This window comes from Scylla paramamosain, chromosome 8 (genome assembly GCF_035594125.1).
Source record: "Scylla paramamosain isolate STU-SP2022 chromosome 8, ASM3559412v1, whole genome shotgun sequence".
In the NCBI taxonomy this organism is placed as follows: Eukaryota; Metazoa; Arthropoda; class Malacostraca; order Decapoda; family Portunidae; genus Scylla; species Scylla paramamosain.
Genome location: NC_087158.1, coordinates 11,314,056 through 11,337,135, shown reverse-complemented (window position 1 = coordinate 11,337,135; position 23,080 = coordinate 11,314,056). Strand labels below are relative to the sequence as shown.

The 23,080-nt window shown below is 40.0% G+C and overlaps 1 protein-coding gene across 1 annotated transcript in view; it reads right to left on the bottom strand.

The window, feature by feature from the left end:
• The window catches only part of LOC135102525 (exonuclease 1-like), a 116,221-nt gene that overhangs the window by 29,720 nt on the left and 63,421 nt on the right, over nucleotides 1-23,080 (bottom strand). The window contains exons 6-9 of the mRNA XM_064007805.1: nucleotides 22,507-22,794; nucleotides 17,263-17,452; nucleotides 12,844-13,225; nucleotides 1,358-1,931 (exon numbers count right to left, since the gene is read on the bottom strand). Coding sequence (XP_063863875.1) covers nucleotides 1,358-1,931; nucleotides 12,844-13,225; nucleotides 17,263-17,452; nucleotides 22,507-22,794 — 1,434 coding nt within the window. The remainder of the gene's footprint in view (nucleotides 1-1,357; nucleotides 1,932-12,843; nucleotides 13,226-17,262; nucleotides 17,453-22,506; nucleotides 22,795-23,080) is intronic.

Genomic DNA, 23,080 nt, shown 5'->3' with positions numbered 1-23,080 from the left:
TGGTCCAGCACAAGGCCCAGGTTCTGGAGGTTCCTCATCTCAGCTCACTAAGGCTTCCCCCCAAGAGCTGTCCAGAGGGAGTCCAGGACCACCACCTCCAGTGACATGCTGGTGCAGGTGCCTCAATCTCTCAATCTTACTCGAAGCAGCACCAGCGCTCTTCCACAGCCAGAACCTCCAGACTGTGGAATGTGTTTATGGCAGCCACGAGTGATACACAGACAGTGACACTTCAGCAAGTGAAAGTGGCTGCACACAGGTGGTGTAAAACACAAACTCCCCCTCTCGTGCTGTGTTACTCACATGTGTAGATATAGTAGGATGAGTTCACTTTTTGTATATATTTTCTTCTTTATATTTAAGTATAGGCTTTTTAAATAGCAGCTTAAAAAACATGTTGTTTTAAGCCTGATGTAAATTTGTTTAAATAAAAAGGGAGAGAGAGAGAGAGAGAGAGAGAGAGAGAGAGAGAGAGAGAGAGAGAGAGAGAGAGAGAGAGAGAGAGAGAGAGAGAGAGAGAGAGAGAGAGAGAGAGAGAGAGAGAGAGAGAGAGAGAGAGAGAGAGAGAGAGAGAGAGAGAGAGAGAGAGAGAGAGAACTTTCCTAGACTAACATCTAGTTGGCATTTTGTTTACTCAACTTAGTAGAAATCCCCTTGGCCAGCTTCCTTTCACTACTTGTGAAGAAGAAAAATTGATAAAAATAATAATAAATAAATAAAAAATAAATTAATAATTGAAAGGTCAAAAGGACTGCCAAAAAATGGAGGATAAGCATCTTGGAACCTCCCTCTTGAAAGAGTTCAAGTCATAGAAAGAAGGAAATACAGAGGCAGGCAAGGAGTCCCTGAGTTTACTAGAAAAGGGAATGAATGACTGAGAATATTGGTTAACTCTTGCATTGGGGAGATGGGCAGAATAGGAATGAGAAAAAGTATAAGTCACATGCAACAAGGCTGCCACAGAAGGGTTGGGGAGATGGGCAGAATAGGAATGAGAAAAAATATAAGTCATGTACAACAAGGCTGCCACAGAAGGGGAGACATTCAGTTAGCAAGATCAGAAGAGCAGTCTGTGTGAAAATAAAAGTAGAAGATAGCGAGAGATGCAACATTGTAGCAATGAGAAAGAGGCTGAAGACTGTCAGTTAGAGGAGAGTTAATGAGATAAAATGCTTTTGATTCCACTATCTCTAAAAGAGCAAAGAAAGAAAGATAAAAAAAAGGGATTTGAACAGTTTTAATAATAAGCATAGGTGAAAGGAAAACCTTAAGGAGATTAACAAATAAGGAGCAGCATTGTTAGTCAAGACTGTTTAGGCAATGGAAGGAGATAATTTGAATGATTTCAGAAACTTACAAAACAGTTGGACTCAGATGGGCAGTTTGTAGCATCCTTCAAAGGCATGACTGTGGAATCCTCAAGAGAAGATGGCAAAGAGGGTGTTAAACCAAATGATTCATTATCTACTGAATCAATATCACTACACAATGTTGTCTGTGATGAGGTGAGTCCACATGAACCATTTTCCCCGGTTTTTTTTTCCTGACTCAAGACGTTTTCATCAGATGGCAGCACTTCATCTTGTAAGGAGTCTGACTGATTTGGCACTGGTGGGTCACACTTATCTTTTGGAATGACTGTCTTGAATGTACATGATGCTGCTGCACTTGTTTGAATTTTCTGAATTTTCAGGTCACTAGAGCTCACATTACTAAACCTTTTCCAATTAAAAGAACTTTTCTGGACACTTTTTGAGTTAAAAACTGGAGACAACGAGGAATTCTTGCCTCTTGGAGAATCTTCCAATGACTTCAGTTTAATTCCTTTTTCTCTAGAAGATACATTTGTACTCTGATCTGCTTCACCAACATTTGGCTTGACAAACAGCTCAGAGTTGCTTGATGGAAGAGGAACATTAGGTGAAAAGAATCTGCAAGGACAAAAGATTATCAGAAAATTGATAAAGTGAATACTTATTCATTTTCATTCACTTCATTACTTAGTTTTAATGCATCAAATTAAATTGACCTTCACTGAAATAAGTTATAATTTTTATTATACCTATTTATTTTTTAAAGTCACCTCCATAATTTTGTGGTTCTTGATACTATCTCAACTGGTTCATTATGGATCCTGCTTACATTTTACTTTGAAAGTGAGTTTTGAAGTGCAAGAAATTTGTCTATGTAGAAATTTACTGCACACTGAGAAACATTTGCATTTTATAATGCAGAAATCTGGGATGTCTTTATGTATATGCTGCTGTTGCATATTTAAGTAAACTATCACCAAATGATGAGGCCATTAAGTATAAATATATCTGATGCTGTCAACATTGCATAACACTGACTTCTTACATTATACTCCTGATACAGACATACTTGTTGCTGAGTAAGCAGTTCTGGTAACAGTTCAGCAAATTCTGAATGGACATGAATATAAATAAACACCAAAGTCCACTTGGAATATGAAGATGAACAATCATGCAGATAATGGGTGAAAAATTTGTATAATATATGTGTAAAATGAATATGGCATTGAAGTTTTGTAAAATCTATCACATCTAAAGAACTAAACTACAATAAGTCCTTTGATCTGATGTCTTTCAATTTGTTATGTTCAAACTCAGCAAAAAATTCAGCTTATCCTGTTACCATTTTTCTTAAGTTGAAATTGATATGAAAAATGCAGGAAAGACTGTGATGTTCTGACATATGAGGTACAAGTTTGTGTTCAGGGAATTCACATTAAGGTAAAAAATTCCAAAGTTTTTAATTGACTGAACCAAAACCATTTTTCTGATGACTGTGTATTGCATAAGAATACAAAATATGTAATTTTTGGGATCTCTCTCTCTCTCTCTCTCTCTCTCTCTCTCTCTCTCTCTCTCTCTCTCTCTCTCTCTCTCTCTCTCTCTCTCTCTCTCTCTCTCTCTCTCTCTCTCAGGGGAAGGGAGCTAAGTTGAAAGAGAAAAGAGACCAGAAAAGGGTTCCAACTGATTTCACCAATTTACTGTTGGATGTCTCTTGATACTCCTATTTTGAAATAGTTCATGTTATAAAAGAGTGAAAAAATAGGTTGAGTTTATCAGTAACAGAATTCAATGGATGAAGATACTTATGAACTCTTGCATGAGTAATATAAACAATATAGGTGTGATCAACTAGAAAATCTTGTTCAGTGAGGATGCAGGAGCAAGGATGCATGCAGGCATGAAGTCAACAACTTATGAAAAAGTTCATCTATATACCAGACTAAGAGATTTCCTTTAGACAGGTACCTAAGATGTCACAGTGTCTCATTGTGGGAACAAAAGTATAGCAGAGGGGATTCAGTCCTTTTAGCTCTCTTTTATAAAGCACAGGGAGCAGTGGCAGTATTCTAATCCCACTGCAGTAAGCGACCAGATCACCATGTGTAATGTTTACTCACTGAGAGTTTTGTAGCATTGACTAATGGGTACAATTACCATATTTGCCACAGATTATTTCAATGTTAAGAGTATGAGTTGGAGGTTCAGTACAGGTTACTGTCAAGGTGGAATACTGGGGAATAAAGCAAACAACTGAAAGCCACACAACAAACTATTTGTTTTTCTCAGCCCTCCCCTATGCTAAATCAATAGTATGTACAGTGAATAGAATAGAGGATACAGGACATGCCTTTCCTGTCATTCTTGGTGAGCTCTGACAGATCTTCATTTACCTAGATTGGATGAATGTACAAGTTTGAAACATTCCTAGCTGCTAATGGGAGAGCAGACCTTGCTGCATTGCAAAAGTAAGCATTACTTATGTGCAGAGTGTTAGCCAAGGTTCAACAAGTGTAGAAGACCAAACCAATACTGCCCAAAGTGGAAAATGAGGATAACTACCAAGTATTACTGAAAGAGTCAAGGCTCTTTTATTTGTTTCAAGTGAATGTAGTGATGGAAAGGTAAAATTTTCATAGAACACTTAGGGAGTTGAATATCCCAGGTGATATAAGAAAAGTTCTGAGACTAGTTCCACAGCATGGCAGCATATGACAGTACAGGAATGTACAAGCTGTGAGGCTGAGCAGCAGTCTGTGTCTGCTGATTGATGTCACTCAGTGAACTTCAAGAGCTGTCCCATGTGTAAGACAACGGCTTGGTCTTGTGTTGATCAGGGAGAGTAAGTCTTTGGAGCTTTATCCTTTATATACAATATACTGTATTTCCTCAAGTATAGGTTGATCTCAAGTATAGGTCACCCCCTGCTTTCTGGCTAGTAGATTAGTAATTTATGGTATACCTTGTATATAGGTCAACCATATAAAGGGCAGCAACCTCTAACACCTACCTAACAAAAAAATCTATTAACTTTGGAGTGCTGTGCTAGTAATGGAATGACAAGTTATAGCATCAAATTATACAGGAATATTAACAGAGAGAGAGAGAGAGAGAGAGAGAGAGAGAGAGAGAGAGAGAGAGAGAGAGAGAGAGAGAGAGAGAGAGAGAGAGAGAGAGAGAGAGAGAGAGAGAGAGAGAGAGAGAGAGAGAGAGAGAGAGAGAGAGAGAGAGAGAGAGAGAGAGAGAGAGAGAGAGAGAGAGAGAGAGAGAGAGAGAGAGAGAGAGAGAGAGAGAGAGAGAGAGAGAGAGAGAGAGAGAGAGAGAGAGAGAGAGAGAGAGAGAGAGAGAGAGAGAGAGAGAGAGAGAGAGAGAGAGAGAGAGAGAGAGAGACCCCACATCTAATTCAGAAACCCTTAGCTACTATACAAACTGTGTAAATGTGTAAATAAAGGAAGAAGTTGGTGTTGAATATAGCCATCAGCAGGCCCTCAGTGGACAAATGTGGTGTCGGATATAGTCAATAGTAGGCCTGTACAGGTTAAAGAATTTCATGTGACCAAGTAGTCCAAAGCTTTGGCAAGTTCCATTCTGAGTGGATGCATATGCATTTAATATCAACAAATGCAAAGTACTTAGTGTAGGTAGAGGGAACCTACACAGTAGATATACAATAAACAACAAAACTCTGGTATTTTCAGAGTGTGAAAAAGATTTAGGAGTTATTAGTTAGCTTTGGACTATGTCTAAGAAAGCAATGCATAGAGGCCACAAACAGGGCAAATAGGGTATTAGGATTCATTTTTAGGAGTGTTAAAAGTAGAAGTCCTGAAGTAATATTAAAGTTGCATTTGGCACTGGTCAGACCTCATCTTCATCTAAATTATGCTGTGCAGTTCTTGTCCCCATATTACAGGAAGGATATAGATCTATTAGAATCAGTACAAAGGAGAATGACTAAAAGGATACAAGGAATGAAAAGTGTTCCTTACGAAGCAAGACTGAAGCTGTTAAATTTACATTCTTTTGAGAGATGTAGGTTGAGGGGACCTGTTAGAAGTCTTTAAGTGATATAAATGTTATAACATGGGGGATATAAGCAAAATTCTTAGGATCAATAACCAGGATAGAACAAGAAATAATAGGTTCAAGCTTGAAAAATTTAGATTTAAAAAAGAAATAGGAAGGAATTGGCTCTCAAGTAGAGTGGTAGATGAATGGAAAAAACTCAGTAATCAAGTTGATAGTGCTGAGTCATTTTTTTTTTTTTTTTTATGTAGGAAGGATACTGGCCAAGGGCAACAAAAATCTAATAAAAAAAAAAGCCCACTGAAATGCCAGTCCCATAAAAGGGTCAAAGCAGTGGTCAAAAATTGGTGGATAAGTGTCTTGAAACCTCCCTCTTGAAGGAATTCAAGTCATAGGAAGGTGGAAATACAGAAGAAGGCAGGGAGTTCCAGAGTTTACCAGAGAAAGGGATGAATGATTGAGAATACTGGTTAACTCTTGCGTTAGAGAGGTGGACAGAATAGGGGTGAGAGAAAGAAGAAAGTCTTGTGCAGCGAGGCCGCGGAAGGAGGGGAGGCATGCAGTTAGCAAGATCAGAAGAGCAGTTGGCATGAAAATAGCGGTAGAAGACAGATAGATATGCAACATTGCGGCGGTGAGAGAGGGGCTGAAGACAGTCAGTTAGAGGAGAGGAGTTGATGAGACGAAAAGCTTTTGATTCCACCCTGTCTAGAAGAGCAGTATGAGTGGAACCCCCCCAGACATGTGAAGCATACTCCATACATGGACGGATAAGGCCCTTGTACAGAGTTAGCAGCTGGGGGGGTGAGAAAAACTGGCGGAGACGTCTCAGAACACCTAACTTCATAGAAGCTGTTTTAGCTAGAGATGAGATGTAAAGTTTCCAGTTTTGATTATAAGTAAAGGACAGACCGAGGATGTTCAGTGTAGAAGAGGGGGACAGTTGAGTGTCATTGAAGAAGAGGGGATAGTTGTCTGGAAGATTGTGTCGAGTTGATAGATGGAGGAATTGAGTTTTTGAGGCATTGAACAATACCAAGTTTGCTCTGCCCCAATCAGAAATTTTAGAAAGATCAGAAGTCAGGCGTTCTGTGGCTTCCCTGCGTGATATGTTTACCTCCTGAAGGGTTGGACGTCTACGAAAAGACGTGGAAAAGTGCAGGGTGGTATCATCAGCATAGGAGTGGATAGGACAAGAAGTTTGGTTTAGAAGATCATTAATGAATAATAAGAAGAGAGTGGGTGACAGGACAGAACCCTGAGGAACACCACTGTTAATAGATTTAGGAGAAGAACAGTGACCATCTACCACAGCAGCAATAGAAAGGAAATTTGAGATGAAGTTACAGAGAGAAGGATAGAAACCGTAGGAGGGTAGTTTGGAAATCAAAGCTTTGTGCCAGACTCTATCAAAGGCTTTTGATATGTCCAAGGCAACAGCAAAAGTTTCACCAAAGTCTCTAAAAGAGGATGACCAAGACTCAGTAAGGAAAGCCAGAAGATCACCAGTAGAGCGGCCTTGACGGAACCCATACTGACGATCAGATAGAATGTTGTGAAGTGATAGATGTTTAAGAATCTTCCTGTTGAGGATAGATTCAAAAACTTTAGATAAGCAGGAAATTAAAGCAATAGGATGGTAGTTTGAGGGATTAGAGCGGTCACCCTTTTTAGGAACAGGTTGAATGTAGGCAAACTTCCAGCAAGAAGGAAAGGTAGATGTTGACAGACAGAGCTGAAAGAGTTTGACTAGGCAAGGTGCAAGCACGGAGGCACAGTTTCGGAGAACAATAGGAGGGACCCCATCAGGTCCATAAGCCTTCCGAGGGTTTAGACCAGCGAGGGCATGGAAAACATCATTACGAAGAATTTTAATTCGTGGCATGAAGTAGTCAGAGGGTGGAGGAGAGGGAGGAACAAGCCCAGAATCGTCCAAGGTAGAGTTTTTAGCAAAGGTTTGAGCAAAGAGTTCAGCTTTAGAAATAGATGTGATAGCAGTGGTGCCATCTGGTTGAAGTAGAGGAGGGAAAGAAGAAGAAGCAAAGTTATTGGAGATATTTTTGGCTAGATGCCAGAAATCACGAGGGGATTTAGATCTTGAAAGGTTTTGACATTTTCTGTTAATGAAGGAGTTTTTGGCTAGTTGGAGAACAGACTTGGCATGGTTCCAGGCAGAAATATAAAGTGCATGAGATTCTGGTGATGGAAGGCTTAAGTACCTTTTGTGGGCCACCTCTCTATCATGTATAGCACGAGAATAAGCTGTGTTAAACCAAGGTTTAGAAAGTTTAGGACGAGAAAAAGAGTGAGGAATGTACGCCTCCATGCCAGACACTATCACCTCTGTTATGCGCTCAGCACACAAAGATGGGTCTCTGACATGGAAGCAGTAGTCATTCCAAGGAAAATCAGCAAAATACCTCCTCAGGTCCCCCCAACTAGCAGAGGCAAAACGCCAGAGGCACCTTCGCTTAGGGGGATCCTGAGGAGGGATTGGAGTGATAGGACAAGATAAAGATATGAGATTGTGATCGGAGGAGCCCAACGAAGAAGAAAGGGTGACAGCATAAGCAGAAGGATTAGAGGTCAGGAAAAGGTCAAGAATGTTGGGCGTATCTCCAAGACGGTCAGGAATACGAGTAGGGTGTTGCACCAATTGCTCTAGGTCATGGAGGATAGCAAAGTTGTAGACTAGTTCACCAGGATGGTCAGTGAAGGGAGAGGAAAGCCAAAGCTGGTGGTGAACATTGAAGTCTCCAAGAATGGAGATCTCTGCAAAAGGGAAGAGGGTCAGAATGTGCTCCACTTTGGAAGTTAAGTAGTCAAAGAATTTCTTATAGTCAGAGGAGTTAGGAGAGAGGTATACAGCACAGATAAATTTAGTATGAGAATGACTCTGTAGTCGTAGCCAGATGGTGGAAAACTCGGAAGATTCAAGAGCGTGGGCACGAGAGCAGGTTAAGTTATTGCGCACATAAACGCAGCATCCAGCTTTGGATCGAAAATGAGGATAGAGAAAGTAGGAGGGAACAGAAAAGGGGCTACTGTCAGTTGCCTCAGACACCTGAGTTTCAGTGAGGAAAAGAAGATGAGGTTTAGAAGAGGAGAGGTGGTGTTCTACAGATTGAAAATTAGATCTTAGACCGCGAATGTTGCAGAAGCTAATGAAGAAAAAGTTGAGGGGGGTGTCAAGACACTTAGGGTCGTCGACGGAAAGGCAGTCCGACCTGGGGACATTTATGGTCCCCTCCCCAGATGGGGACTCCGAGGCTGGTGTAGGAGTCGCCATGATTTTAAAATTTTTGAGTGAAGGGTGTGTGTGTTATTAGGTGCTTGTAGTTTTGTGTGGAGGAAGAGAGTTGTCTTTAGAGGGCAGGCTGTGACTGCCCCCTTGTGTTGTGAGACACAAAGGGAAACGTTCAGTGAGGTCACAGCTGGGTTTAATGATAAGTTCACAGCACCCCCTGAACAGTGCTTTAGACCTCACTGGGAGTAATTATCGTTTCGGCAGGTGTCTACTGCCTCCTCCTTGGGAGCTTTAAGAAAAAATTAGACAGATGGGGATGATAGGTGGAAATAGGTAGGTATATTTCATACAGGGGCTGCCATATGTAAGCCTGATGGCTTCTTGCAACTTCCTTTATTTCTTATGTTCTTATGGAATGAATGCATTCTGGAAAATGGGGAAGCTAAGGAACAGTCAATGCATGAAGTTGGAGAGTTCAATATCATACACAATGAACTCTGTGCCTCAGTAATTGTCTGAAGGAGGTGGTTTCAAACTGAAAGTAGGGAATTTTTTTACATGAGGGTCACTGGCCAAGGTAAACAAAACTGAAAAAAAAAAAAAAAATCTCACTTAGGCGCCAGTCCCAAAAGAGATGTCATGAGAATCATCGAAAATTGAAGGATAAGTGTCTTGAAACCTCCCTCTTGAAAGAGTTCAAGTCACAGGAAGAAGGAAATAGAGAAGCAGGCAGGGAGTTCCATAGTTTACCAAAGTAATGAATGATTGAGAATACTGGTTAACTCTTGCATTAGAGAGGTGGACAGAATAGGGATGCAAGAATGAAGAAAGTCTTGTGCAGTGAGGCTGTGGGAGGAGGGGAGGCATTCAGTCAGCAAGATCAAAAGAGCAGTTAGCATGAAAACAGCGGTAGAAGATAGCAAGAGGTGATACATTGCAGCGATGAGAAAGAAGGTGAAGACAGTCAGTTTGAGGAGTTGATAAGATGAAAAGCTTCTGATTCCAGCCTGTCTAAAATAGCAGTATGAGTGAAACCCCCCTCCCATACATGTGAAGCATACTCCATACATGGGTGGATAAGGCCCCTGTACAGAATTAGCAGCTGGGGGTGAGAAATACTGTTGGAGATGACTCAGAATGCCTAACTTCATAGAAGCTGTTTTTGCTAGAGATGAGATGTGAAATTTCCAGTTTAGAATAAGTAAAGGACAGACCAAGGATGTTCAGTGTAGAAGAGGAGGACAGTTGAGTGTCAATGAAGAAGAGGGGATAGTTGTCTGGAAGGTTGTGATGAGTTGACAGATGAAGGAACTGAACAATACCAAGTTTGGTCTGCTCCAATCAGGAATTTTAGAGAGATCAGGAGTCAGGCATCCTGTAGCTTCCCTGCATGAATTGTTTGATGAAAGAATTGAGTTTTTGAGGCACTGAACAATACCAAGTTTGGTCTGCCCCAATCAGGAATTTTAGAGAGATCAGAAGTCAGGCATCCTGTAGCTTCCCTGCATGAATTGTTTACTTCCTGAAGGGTTGGATGTTTACAAAAAGAAGTGGAAAAGTGCAGGGTGGTATCATCAGCTTAGGAGTGGATAGGACAAGGAGTTTGGTTTAGGAGATAATTGCTGAATAACAGGAAGAAGGTGGGTGACAAGATAGAAACCTGAGGAACACCACTCTTAATAGATTTAAGAGAAGAACATTGACCGTCTACCACAGCAGCAACAGAACAGTCAGAAAGGAAACTTGAGATGAAGTTACAGAGAGAAGGTTAGATGCCAAAGGAGGGTAATTTGGAAAGTAAAGCTTTGTGCCAGACTCTATCAAAAGCTTTTGACATGTCTAAGGCAACATCAAAAGATTCACCAAGATCTCTAAAAGAGGATGACCAAAACTCAATAAGGAAAACCAGAAGATCACCAGTAGAGGGCCTTTGATGAAACCCATACTGGCAATCAGATACAAGGTTGTGAAGTGATAGATGTTTCACAATCTTCCTTTTGAGGATAGATTCAAAACTTTAGATAGGCAGGAAATTAAAGCCATAGCATGGTAGTTTGAGGGATTAGAGTGGTCACTCTTTTTAGGAACAGACTGAATGTAGGCAAACTTCCAGCAAGACAGAGTTCAAAAAGAGTTTGACTAGGCAAGGTGCAAGCATGGAGGTGCAGTTTTGGAGAACAATAGGAGGGCCCACAGAACGAGCCCTGAATCATCCAAGGTAGAGTTTTTAGGAAAGATTCAAGTGAAGAGTTCAGCTTTAGAAATAGATGAGATGGCAGTGGTGCCATTTGCTTGAAATAAAGGAGGGAAAGATGAAGAAGCAAAGTTATTGGAGATGTTTTTGGTTGGGTGCCAGAAGTCAAGAGGGGGGTTAGATCTTGAAAGAATTTGATGCCTTCTATTAAAGAAGGAGTTTTTGGCTAGTTGGAGAACAGACTTGGCATGATTTCAGGCAGAAATATAAAGCACATGAGATTCAGTTGATGGAAGGCTCAAGTACCTTTTGTGGGCCATCTCTCTATCATGTATAGCATGAGAACAGGTTGTGTTAAACCAAGGTTTGGAAGGTTTAGATTGAGAGAACGAGTGAGGAATGTACACCTCCATGCCAGACACTATCACCATTGTTATGTGCTCAGCACACAGAGACGAGTCTCTGACATAGAAGCAGTAGTCATTCCAAGGAAAATCAGCATAATACCTCCTCAGGTCTCCCCAGTTAGCAGAAGCAAAATGCCAGAAGCACCTCTGCTTTAGGGGATCCTGAGGAGAGATTGGAGTGATAGAACAAGATACAGATATGAGTCTGTGATCAGAGAAGCCCAACAGAGAAGAGAGGCAGACAGCATAAGCAGAAGGATTAGAGGTTTGGAAACAGTCAAGAGTGTTGGGTGTATCTCCAAGACAGTCAGGAATATGAGTAGGGTGGTGCACCAGTTGCTCTGGGTTGTGGAGAATAGCAAAATTAAAGGCTAGTTCACCAGGATGGTCAATGAATGGAAAGGAATTCTAAAGCTGGTGGTGAACATTGAAATCTCTGAGTGGAGATCTCCGCAAAAGGGAAGGGAGTCAGAATGTGCTCCAATTTGGAAGTTAAGTAGTCAAAGAATTTCTTATAGTCAGAGAGTTAGGTGAGAGGTATACAGCACAAATAAATTTGGCTTGAGAGTGACTCTGTAGTCATAGCCAGATGGTGGAAAATTCATAATATTCAAGAGTGTGGACAAGAGACCAGATTAAGTTGTTGCACACAGAGATGCAACATCCAGCTTTGGATTGAAAATGAGGGTAGAAAAAAGTATGAGGGAACACAAAAGGGGCTACTGTCAGTTGCCTCAGATGCCTGTGTTTCAGTGAGGAAAAGAAGATGAGGTTTAGTAGTGGAGAGGTGGTGTTCTACAGATTGAAAATTAAATCTTAGATTGTGAATGTTGCAGAAGTTAATGAAGAAAAAGTTGAAGGGGGTGTCAAGACACTTATGGTCAATACCAGAAGAGCAGTCCAACCTGGGGACATTTGTGGTCCCCTCTCCAGGTGGGGACTCCGAGGCTGGTGTAGGAATTGCCATGATATTTTAAATTTTAAGCGAAGGGTGTATATATAATTAGGTACATGTGGTTTTGAGTGAAGGAAGAGAGTTGTCTTTAGAGGGCAGGCTGTGACTGCCTGCTTGTGTTGTGAGATACAAAGGGAAATGTTCAGTGAGGTCAAAGCTGGGTTAATGATAAGTTCACAGCACCCCCTGATCCAGTGCTTAAGATCTCACTGGGAGTGATTATTGTTTTGGCAGGTGTCTACTGCCTCCTCCTGGCAATGTTGTGTTAAGTGTTCCAAAGTGCTTCAAGACCATATGTATTTTATATCTAAACTGTGGAAAATATTGACATGGATATAGTGTGTCATTTAAGTGGATGAAAGAAACCAGCAACCACTCCAATATGAAAGGATGTGATTCGAAAGTTAAATAAACTGTATATCTGAGATTCCTGTTAAAGACCACTAAGACCAACTGCAAGTTGACACTGAAGCTACAGTTTCTGTCCTTAAGTTATCATGTACAAGAAAGTATCTCGAAGGAGCAACACTTATCTCAATAGAGACCAAGCTCTATGGAATGGCACACATGCTCTATGGAATGGCCTTCAGGTTATAGTAGGTACAGTCTATCAATAACACAAATGTTTCTTTTTATTGTCTTACCCTTAAGTTTTATCTCTCCTTTCCTTTCTTCCATCTTAATTTCTGGTGCTCACTTACCTGCTTTGAACGATGATATTTGAGTCTATCACTGTTTTCTTCATCTTGTTAAATTTCTTAATGGAACTGTAGCTGATGTTCGGCAAACAAATCTTCTTGGGGCTTGTGCATCTTTTGGCAAATGGATTTTTAAACCTGGAGGCTTCAGGTGGGGTTACAGAGTTCATATCTTTATTTTCAGGATTTTCAACATCTTTAGGAGATGACACAATTGGACTTGTGGCATGGCAGCCACTATCATGTAATTCTGTAGTATGGTTTTTGCTACTGCTCTCAACTTGTTCTTTAAGAGGCTCTGGTGATGCTTCAACCTTTTTCCGTTTCTGTGGCTGGGAATAAAGATCCTTCAGCTCTTGCTCTGAAATGTCATCCTCCTTGGACTCTGAAAAATTGATATGGAGAGATGAAACACTTGAAAACATAACTTCAATTCAGAACATTCATCACATGTTAAGAATCCCCTAATTAGAATACTAAGGATCAGAAGTGTCAAGGACTAGAAGTGCTCTGGATTTTGGAATATAACTGAACTACAAATATGCAGTAAGAATGGTTGATATATGTGCAATAAGGTGTTTACCTACAATGAATTCAACTTGATACAAAAAAAATGCTCAAGGAACAAGAAAAAAAAAACTTTTCTATATACTTAGTATTTTATTGATATCCTTTGGCTTTACTGACAAGGTTAATTTTATAAAAGAGTATGCCAGAGTTGAGAGGCAAGTCTGAGGCATGGACTCACACAGCTGCTGAATGGCATCCTTAAGGTTCGGTAGAGAGGAGACATCAAAGTTCTGTAACCCGGATTTAATCTTTCCTTAGATGTTCTCAATTGAGTTGAGATCAGGTGAGTTGCTAAGCCATGGCTTGGAGTAACAAATACCACCCAAATCAAGAGTCTCAGTCACTGCTTTAGTTCTGTAAGAGGGGGCTCCTGCATGAAAAATTCTCTCACACATCCCTTCATCAATAGGGACAAGCAGGTTCAAGTTGTTGTTCCAATTCATTTGTTTTTTTCTGAAAAGGAAGACCAAGTTCCTCAGGCCACAGTAAAAGAAACAGCTCCAAACTATAACTGAATCAGGGTAATTAATGGTGTTGTGTACGTACTATGGATCCAGCAGGTTGCTATCATGTTGATGGTACATGTAATTCCTAGTACCATCACTCACAGTAAAGATACTCTTGTCATTCCAGGGCACTTTCCTCCACTCCTCCAAAGTCCAATTTTGATGCTGACAAGCAAAATTCATCCTCATTTGCCTGTCGTGCTTTGTTACTAAAGGTTCGGAAACAACATAGCATCTGTGATATAGGAGTGTTTTGTGCAAATAATCTTGAATGGTACATACTGCCACATCACCGAGTAACTCCAAGTTCTTTTGCTTCAGTTCCCTTGTTGTAAGTCAGGTTCCATTCCACCTGTCTTTTGATGACATTCAGGGTTCTTTTGAAAGCAGCTTTTTTCTTCTCAGGCCTTTCTTTTCTTGTAGGTTGGCAGTGGACCAGGTCCAGCATAACAGATTTTCTGAGTCCAAAGCTGGGCTGCGCAGAATGAAGTAACTACATTTCCAGCTATGCACCTATTAGACTTTCCTTCCTTTATATGAGCCTCAACAAGTTGCTTTTTCTTCAGCATGGCTAAGAGAGGGATTGAAAGAGACGTTTTCTTCACAAATAAATACCAGGAGAATGGATGACAGAATGGCAAGCACCCACTCTGTAACTAGGCATGAAGCATGTTAAGACAGACAGTTGAGCTGTACTTGTAATGCGGGATGTCAGTGCATTGCTAATGAAACCTGTTACCAGCTCTCCCTTGATTTAATGCAATGACAGCTATATTTGACTGAGGTTGGTTTTCAAATACTGTATTTGACAGCTTATAAGATGCACTGAAGAAGAAAAATAAATAAATAAAAAATAAAGAATAAATAGAAAAAAATATATTAATTAATTAATTAAAAATAAATAAATAAGCAGGTTTAAGCTCTGAATATGAAGTGAAAGGTTTCACCTGACATTATTTCTTATGCAGGAGGGACACTCGCCAAGGGCAACAAAAATCCAATAAAAAAAAAAAAGCCCACTGAGATGCCAGTCCCAGAAAAGGGTCCAAAGCAGTAGTCAAAAATTGAAGGATAAGTGTCTTAAAACATCCTTCTTGAAAGAATTCAAGTCATAGGAGGTGGAAATACAGAAGCAGGTAGGGAGCTCCAGAGTTTACCAGAGAAAGGAATGATTGAGAATGCTGGTTAGCACTTGCATTTGAGAGGTGGACAGAATAGGGATGAGAAAAAGAAGAGTCTTGTGCAGTGAGGATGTGGGAGAATGGGAGGTATGCAGTTAGGAAGATCAGAAGAGTAGTTAGCATGAAAATAGTAGTAGAAGATAGCTAGAGATGCAACACTGTGGCAATGAGAGAGGCTGAAGACAGTCAGTTAGAGGAAGGAGTTGATGACATGAAAAGCTTTTGATTCCAGCCTGTCTAGAAGAGTGGTATGAGTGGAACCCCCTACACATGTGAAGCATACTCCATACATGGACGGATAAGGCCCTTGTACAGAGTTAGCAGGTGGGAGGGATGAGAAAAACTGATGGAGACGTCTCAGAATGGCTAACTTCATAGCTGTTTTAGCTAGAGATAAGATGTGAAGTTTCCAGTTCAGATTATAAGTACAGGACAGACCAAGGATGTTCAGTGTAGAAGAGGGGGACAGTTGAGTGTCACTGAAGAAGAGGGGATAGTTGCCTGGCCCTTGCATATGTACTATTCAAATCCTTATTAGATCCAATATTGTACATTTAAAAACCTTAATATCTGCTAGGACCTACCAAGACTAGTCCTTAGATGAGTCCTGCTATGAAATGTAAATAAATATGGCATAGTGACACTGTCAGAGACCAGATAGGTAACAAAGTTTGTACATCATATTTTTTTTATCATCATTCAACACATAATTCTAGCTGTGATATTTTAGTACATTTTCAAAGCATAAGGATGTGTGAAAATAGATTTACCTTATTCTCTACAATGTATTTTTATTTCAAATATTCAGTACAGACCATGAGCCATCCTGCCTCATGATGCTCTGTTCACTTATAAAAATCTTTATTTTGTTAAGTAGTAAGCTATTTTCTAAAAAAAACAATACTTTCTCATTAGCTTCAAGTTTTGTTGAACAAGTAAGCAAATTTCAGTTGAATGAAGCTGTGTCTTACCTCAAGGAATAATGGCATACTAAGGAACGCAGTGAATTTTGTGTGTCACCAGGATTGATGTGTAACTGACTGAGTTTGTTTTGGTGCATGCAATGTAAGCATCGTCACTTGGTTTCTTCCTGACAGGTGCTATTCTATGTGAATTATTGGTAAGTATGACATGTTATACATTGTTACCTTGGAAAATAGAGTTGTTCTTGTGGTGTAGAATTAATCATCACTTTGTTTACATGAGTGAAGATGTTTGGGGGTTTGATTGCCTGTTGCCACAGGCTTACCACTAGCCACTGCCCCAAAATTGAACCTTGGCCTTATAAGATGCAGGCTCATTTTCTAAGACCTTTTTTGGGGAAAAAAAGGCATGCCTTTAAGCCATCAAATATGGTACATTCCACCTGCCACAAATATATCAACTAAAAGTTGAACCTTGGCCTTATAAGATGCAGGCTCATTTTCTAAGACCTTTTTTGGGGAAAAAGGCATGCCTTTAAGCCATCAAATATGGTACATTCCACCAGCTGCAAATATATCAACTATGCCTAATGTATATTTGATGTTTTTTTGATTTGCAAATTCCATATTTGGTGACATCAATCAATTGCTAGCTTGCTCTAATCTTGGCAACCCAATCATAACATTTGGTAATAATGAACATCTAAGCTGCAGTACCTGTCTAGGCTTTTTAAGCTTATCCAACATATGTTGTGGTATTACTGCATCACTCTTCTATAATCTCACATCTTTGGCAATGTTTCAGCAGGTGAGATGTCATCGCATTTGATCTCTATGTCTAATATATGATACTAAGAAACTTTAAGTTACATTACAAATTATGATTTTCTAAACGATGATTTTCTAGAGTCTGGTAAAGCTAATTACACTGGTGAATGCTTTAGGAAAGAAAAATTTATATTCTATAGTTGGCACTTTCAATATGTTGGAAGGATAATCCAGGAGAGTCATCACCTGCAGATTATGGTAAAAGAAGTGAAAACAAACTACCCAATTTAGCACGAAGCTCAGACTCAAACACCAGCATGTGGGATATGGCAACATTTGTGGATAAGCAACACTAAGGTGAGTAGAAGACGAAAAAAACTACATCATACTTAAGTCCTAAGCTGAAAAAAGTACATCACAAATCACAAACTGTTGTATAACAAGGGTTTTTTCATACATGATGATCATACTTACCCAATGTGTGTTTTTTCTTAAAGAGTGCCATGGCTACTGTGACTTCCTTTCCAATGGCTACTGGTCTTCCTGGATCAAGAAGACAGGGAGCCTCAGTTTTTTTCTTGAAAGGCTCCTTGATCCATATGCTTGGGTGGGTGCTTACTGTTTTCTCCTTTGGCTCCCAGCTGGATGACTTGGTTGCTGTTGGCTGAAAATATATAGTTCTTGTTGAGCCTGCATTACTTTGTCATGATTTATTCACTCAGGTATATTTCTTTATTCTGATGACACATCTGTAGTGTTTTAAGAAGACTCTTTTTTGTAAATATTGTTGACAAAATATATTACAGTAAAACCTTCATAAGTTGACATAATGAAGGCTCACTTTTTGCTAACTTATCAAAATTCCAGTTTTTGTGAAATACCACTAAATATCCTTGGTAACCACTCCTGCAGACTTATGGTCTTAAGTTGCATCCCTTTCCTCCTCTAGAGCCTCCCCTTGCACCTTGCTCTGAGAACATGACATTAAGAAGGCCTGCAGGTTTTGGTTTTAGTTCTGGTTGAAGGTAAGCCTTTGCAATGTCACCTCCCTTATGTGGTTTTCTTTTACAGTTAATTTTTGTGGTCTAATCTGCTCTCTTGTTTCTCTTAAATATAACTTAATTTTCCTCATATTTTTTACCACTTTCCTTCCAAAAAACTGTACAGTATTTCTTTAATTGTTTCACTGCTACTGTTATCACAAAAGAGGTAAGTGGATAAAGTACAAAGACTGTACAGGGAGGTCCCATTATACAAGTATCTGTTATACAAGAAACTGATAATACAAGATGTGTAAATTAGAGATTATTTTCTTTTATATGAGCACAAGAATTTGATAATACAAGCTAGAGTCCAAGGTGAGTAAAATTATAAAGTTTAAAATGCACGCCTTCCTGCACCCTCCTCGCTAACACATCCAGGCTGTATGGTGATGTATGATGATTTAGATGTGTAGGGATGAGTTTGTGAGCACTGAAGAAAACTGTGCACCTCTCCCTTTTACCCCTACCTACCATTTATTCTCCTCCCAGTGCAACCAGTCCTCTTTTTTAAAACTGAACTTGGTCTTCCTCAGACTCCCGCCCTTATAGCCTTACTGCTCATTAGTATACTTGTACTTTATCATCATTTTGCTTGCAAGCATATTTACAATACAGTACAAGTACAGTGTACAGTGCAGTACAGTGTAATGTGACTGATCGGTGCTTGGATGTGTCACAGTACTGACATGTTCTTTTATTTGCTGTCTTTTTTTTTTTTTTTAATGTAAGAAGGACACTGGCCAAGGGCAACAAAAATCAATAAAAAAAATGCCCACTGAAATGCCAGTCCCTTAAAAGGGTCAAAGCAGTGGTCAAAAATTGGTGGATAAGTGTCTTGAAACCTCCCTCTTGAAGGAATTCAAGTCATAGGAAGGTGGAAATACAGAAGCAGGCAGGGAGTTCCAGAGTTTACCAGAGAAAGGGATGAATGATTGAGAATACTGGTTAACTCTTGCGTTAGAGAGGTGAACAGAATAGGGGTGAGAGAAAGAAGAAAGTCTTGTGCAGCGAGGCCGCGGAAGGAGGGGAGGCATGCAGTTAGCAAGATCAGAAGAGCAGTTAGCATGAAAATAGCGGTAGAAGACAGCTAGATATGCAACATTGCGGCGGTGAGAGAGAGGCTGAAGACAGTCAGTTAGAGGAGAGGAGTTGATGAGACGAAAAGCTTTTGATTCCACCCTGTCTAGAAGAGCAGTATGAGTGGAACCCCCCCAGACATGTGAAGCATACTCCATACATGGAAGGATAAGGCCCTTGTACAGAGTTAGCAGCTGGGGGGTGAGAAAAACTGGCGGAGACATCTCAGAACACCTAACTTCATAGAAGCTGTTTTAGCTAGAGATGAGATGTGAAGTTTCCAGTTCAGATTATAAGTAAAGGACAGACCGAGGATGTTCAGTGTAGAAGAGGGGGACAGTTGAGTGTCATTGAAGAAGAGGGGATAGTTGTCCGAAAGGTTGTGTCGAGTTGATAGATGGAGGAATTGAGTTTTTGAGGCATTGAACAATACCAAGTTTGCACTGCCCCAATCAGAAATTTTAGAAAGATCAGAAGTCAGGCGTTCTGTGGCTTCCCTGCGTGATATGTTTACCTCCTGAAGGGTTGGATGTCTATGAAAAGACGTGGAGAAGTGCAGGGTGGTATCATCAGCGTAGGAGTGGATAGGACAAGAAGTTTGGTTTAGAAGATCATTAATGAATAATAAGAAGAGAGTTGGTGACAGGGCAGAACCCTGAGGAACACCACTGTTAATAGATTTAGGAGAAGAACAGTGACCGTCTACCACAGCAGCAATAGAACGGTCAGAAAGGAAACTTGAGATGAAGTTACAGAGAGAAGGATAAAAACCGTAGGAGGGTAGTTTGGAAATCAAAGCTTTGTGCCACACTCTATCAAAAGCTTTTGATATGTCCAAGGCAACAGCAAAAGTTTCACCAAAATCTCTAAAAGAGGATGACCAAGAGTCAGTAAGGAAAGCCAGAAGATCACCAGTAGAGCGGCCTTGACGGAACCCATACTGGCAATCAGATAGAAGGTTGTGAAGTGATAGATGTTTAAGAATCTTCCTGTTGAGAATAGACTCAAAAACTTTAGATAGGCAGGAAATTAAAGCAATAGGACGGTAGTTTGAGGGATTAGAACGGTCACCCTTTTTAGGAACAGGTTGAATGTAGGCAAACTTCCAGCAAGAAGGAAAGGTAGATGTTGACAGACAGAGCTGAAAGAGTTTGACTAGGCAAGGTGCAAGCACGGAGGCACAGTTTCGGAGAACAATAGGAGGGACCCCATCAGGTCCATAAGCCTTCCGAGGGTTTAGGCCAGCAAGGGCATGGAAAACATCATTGCGAAGAATTTTAATACGTGGCATGAAGTAGTCAGAGGGTGGAGGAGAGGGAGGAACAAGCCCAGAATCGTCCAAGGTAGAGTTTTTAGCAAAGGTTTGAGCAAAGAGTTCAGCTTTAGAAATAGATGTGATAGCAGTGGTGCCATCAAGTTGAAGTAGAGGAGGGAAAAAAGAAGAAGCAATGTTATTGGAGATATTTTTGGCTAGATGCCAGATATCACGAGGAGAGTTAGATCTTGAAAGGTTTTGACATTTTCTGTTAATGAAGAAGTTTTTGGCTAGTTGGAGAACAGACTTGGCATGGTTCCAGGCAGAAATATAAAGTGCATGAGATTCTGGTGATGGAAGGCTTAAGTACCTTTTGTGGGCCACCTCTCTATCATGTATAGCACGAGAACAAGCTGTGTTAAACCAAGGTTTAGAAGGTTTGGGATGAGAAAAAGAGTGAGGAATGTACACCTCAATGCCAGACACTATCACCTCTGTTATGCGCTCAGCACACAAAGACGGGTCTCTGACACGGAAGCAGTAGTCATTCCAAGGAAAATCAGCAAAATACCTCCTCAGGTCCCCCCAACTGGCAGAGGCAAAACGCCAGAGGCACCTTCGCTTAGGGGGATCCTGAGGAGGGATTGGAGTGATAGGACAAGATAAAGATATGAGATTGTGATCGGAGGAGCCCAACGGAAAAGAAAGGGTGACAGCATAAGCAGAAGGATTAGAGGTCAGGAAAAGGCCAAGAATGTTGGGCGTATCTCCAAGACGGTCAGGAATGCGAGTAGGGTGTTGCACCAATTGCTCTAGGTCATGGAGGATAGCAAAGTTGTAGGCTAGTTCACCAGGATGGTCAGTGAAGGGAGAGGAAAGCCAAAGCTGGTGGTGAACATTGAAATCTCCAAGAATGGAGATCTCTGCAAAAGGGAAGAGGGTCAGAATGTGCTCCACTTTGGAAGTTAAGTAGTCAAAGAATTTCTTATAGTCAGAGGAGTTAGGAGAGAGGTATACAGCACAGATAAATTTAGTATGAGAGTGACTCTGTAGTTGTAGCCAGATGGTGGAAAACTCGGAAGATTCAAGAGCATGGGCACGAGAGCAAGTTAAGTCATTGTGCACATAAACGCAGCATCCAGCTTTGGATCAAAAATGAGGATAGAGAAAGTAGGAGGAAACAGAAAAGGGGCTACTGTCAGTTGCCTCAGACACCTGAGTCTTTGGTGTGGTATTGTGTGAGTGACTATGTGGCATACAGATTGTGCTTTATTTTGCCTCTCCCAAGCAGCTAAAGTTCCAGTGCAAGTCTTTGCAGTAAGGCTAAGTGAACTAGAGTACAAATGACACTTGCAAAGAACAGATAAGAGGAACAGATAAGAGGCACAAGAGTGATGAGCAAGTTACCCTCACTGACACATTAACTATACAATCATGAGTGTTATGCAAACCTTATATATCTGATTAATATGAAATCATGTTCTTTGTATGCTGCTTTCTCTTTCAGGTTGCTTTATTGACAGTTCTGTAATATAAACATGTTTGCTGCATTTGGTAGTGTACATTTCAGCGTGAAGACTTACCTTTGACAAGGTTCATGGAACCCAACCCCTTTTCCTATTAATCTTGAGTTTCATTATATAAGAATTCATTATATGAGCAATTCAAATGAGATCTAACTGCTCATATCATCGGGACCTCTCTGTACATAGAAAATGAAGATCAGATTATTAGTGAGTTTACTTTCAAAAACAGTAACATTGAAACAACAAAAGAAATACTATAAGGTTTTTTAGAAGAGATAAGAAAAAATACAAGGAAAATTATATTATTTGATAGAAACAAGAGCATAGATCAGACTGTTAATAGAAACCATAGGCAAGACTGCACCAAGGAGGTGCTGTTGCGGAGGCTAAACCTCCTGACCTTCAACCAGAACCAGAACCAGCAGCCCATCTTAGCATGTCATAATGTAAGCAGTAATTATTACAGAATAAGTTATGGTAAGTTTGGTCTATCTTTAATTGTTTTTTTTTTCAGCATGGTGCTACCTTACAAAAATTTTGTGAAAATTAACTTTTTTGGACTAATTATTCTTCAATTAATATTTTGTTGCCTTGCCAACTTATGTGGAATTCCAACTCATAAAATACTGACTTATTCAGGTTTTACTGTATCTTTCAGTCTTTTCTGAGGCACATAATGTCACCTTTATCTTTAATACCCTATTCTCTTCAAGAACTGCTGGTATTGTACCTGCCAATTCCACAATATGACCTAAAGATAGGGGTCAAGAAATAGAGATGGATGCAGACTGCTCATAATTAATTTACACTAAAGTACCTTGAATGTTTCAGGATCAAAATGATCAACAACTTCACCCGTCTGAACATTGACATTCCCAAGAGCTATTTGTCGTGCTCTCTCATGTCCAACAAATTTGCCAGCATAAGGGTAGTCATTGGGCCCCATGTCATCAGGGTAATCACTTAGGGGACGGAGGGTTTGGTTGATGGGGTCAAACACCAACTGGTAGAGGAAGGTGTTAATGGCTTGCATGAACTTTTCCCGATACTCCTGAGTGACTTCCAGATTTGGCATATTCAAGTAGGAAGGCAGTTTGCTCAGGACCTGGCAGATATTTGATGTGAAAGAATTATTTTTCCTGATTATATAAAATGTTCAATAACAATTGCAAGAAATATCTACATTGATAGTAAACTGATGGTCACTTTCATTACATATTTTGACAAATATAAGAAATTATGGATCACATTAATAACAAAAGTTATGCTGTATAATAGAAAAATACTGTCAGAAGTAAAACCAAGGTTGTTTGATTTAAATTAGGTTAATTTAGATAAATTATTTAAATAAAATTGTTAAAATAAATTATATAAATCATTAATTAATAATG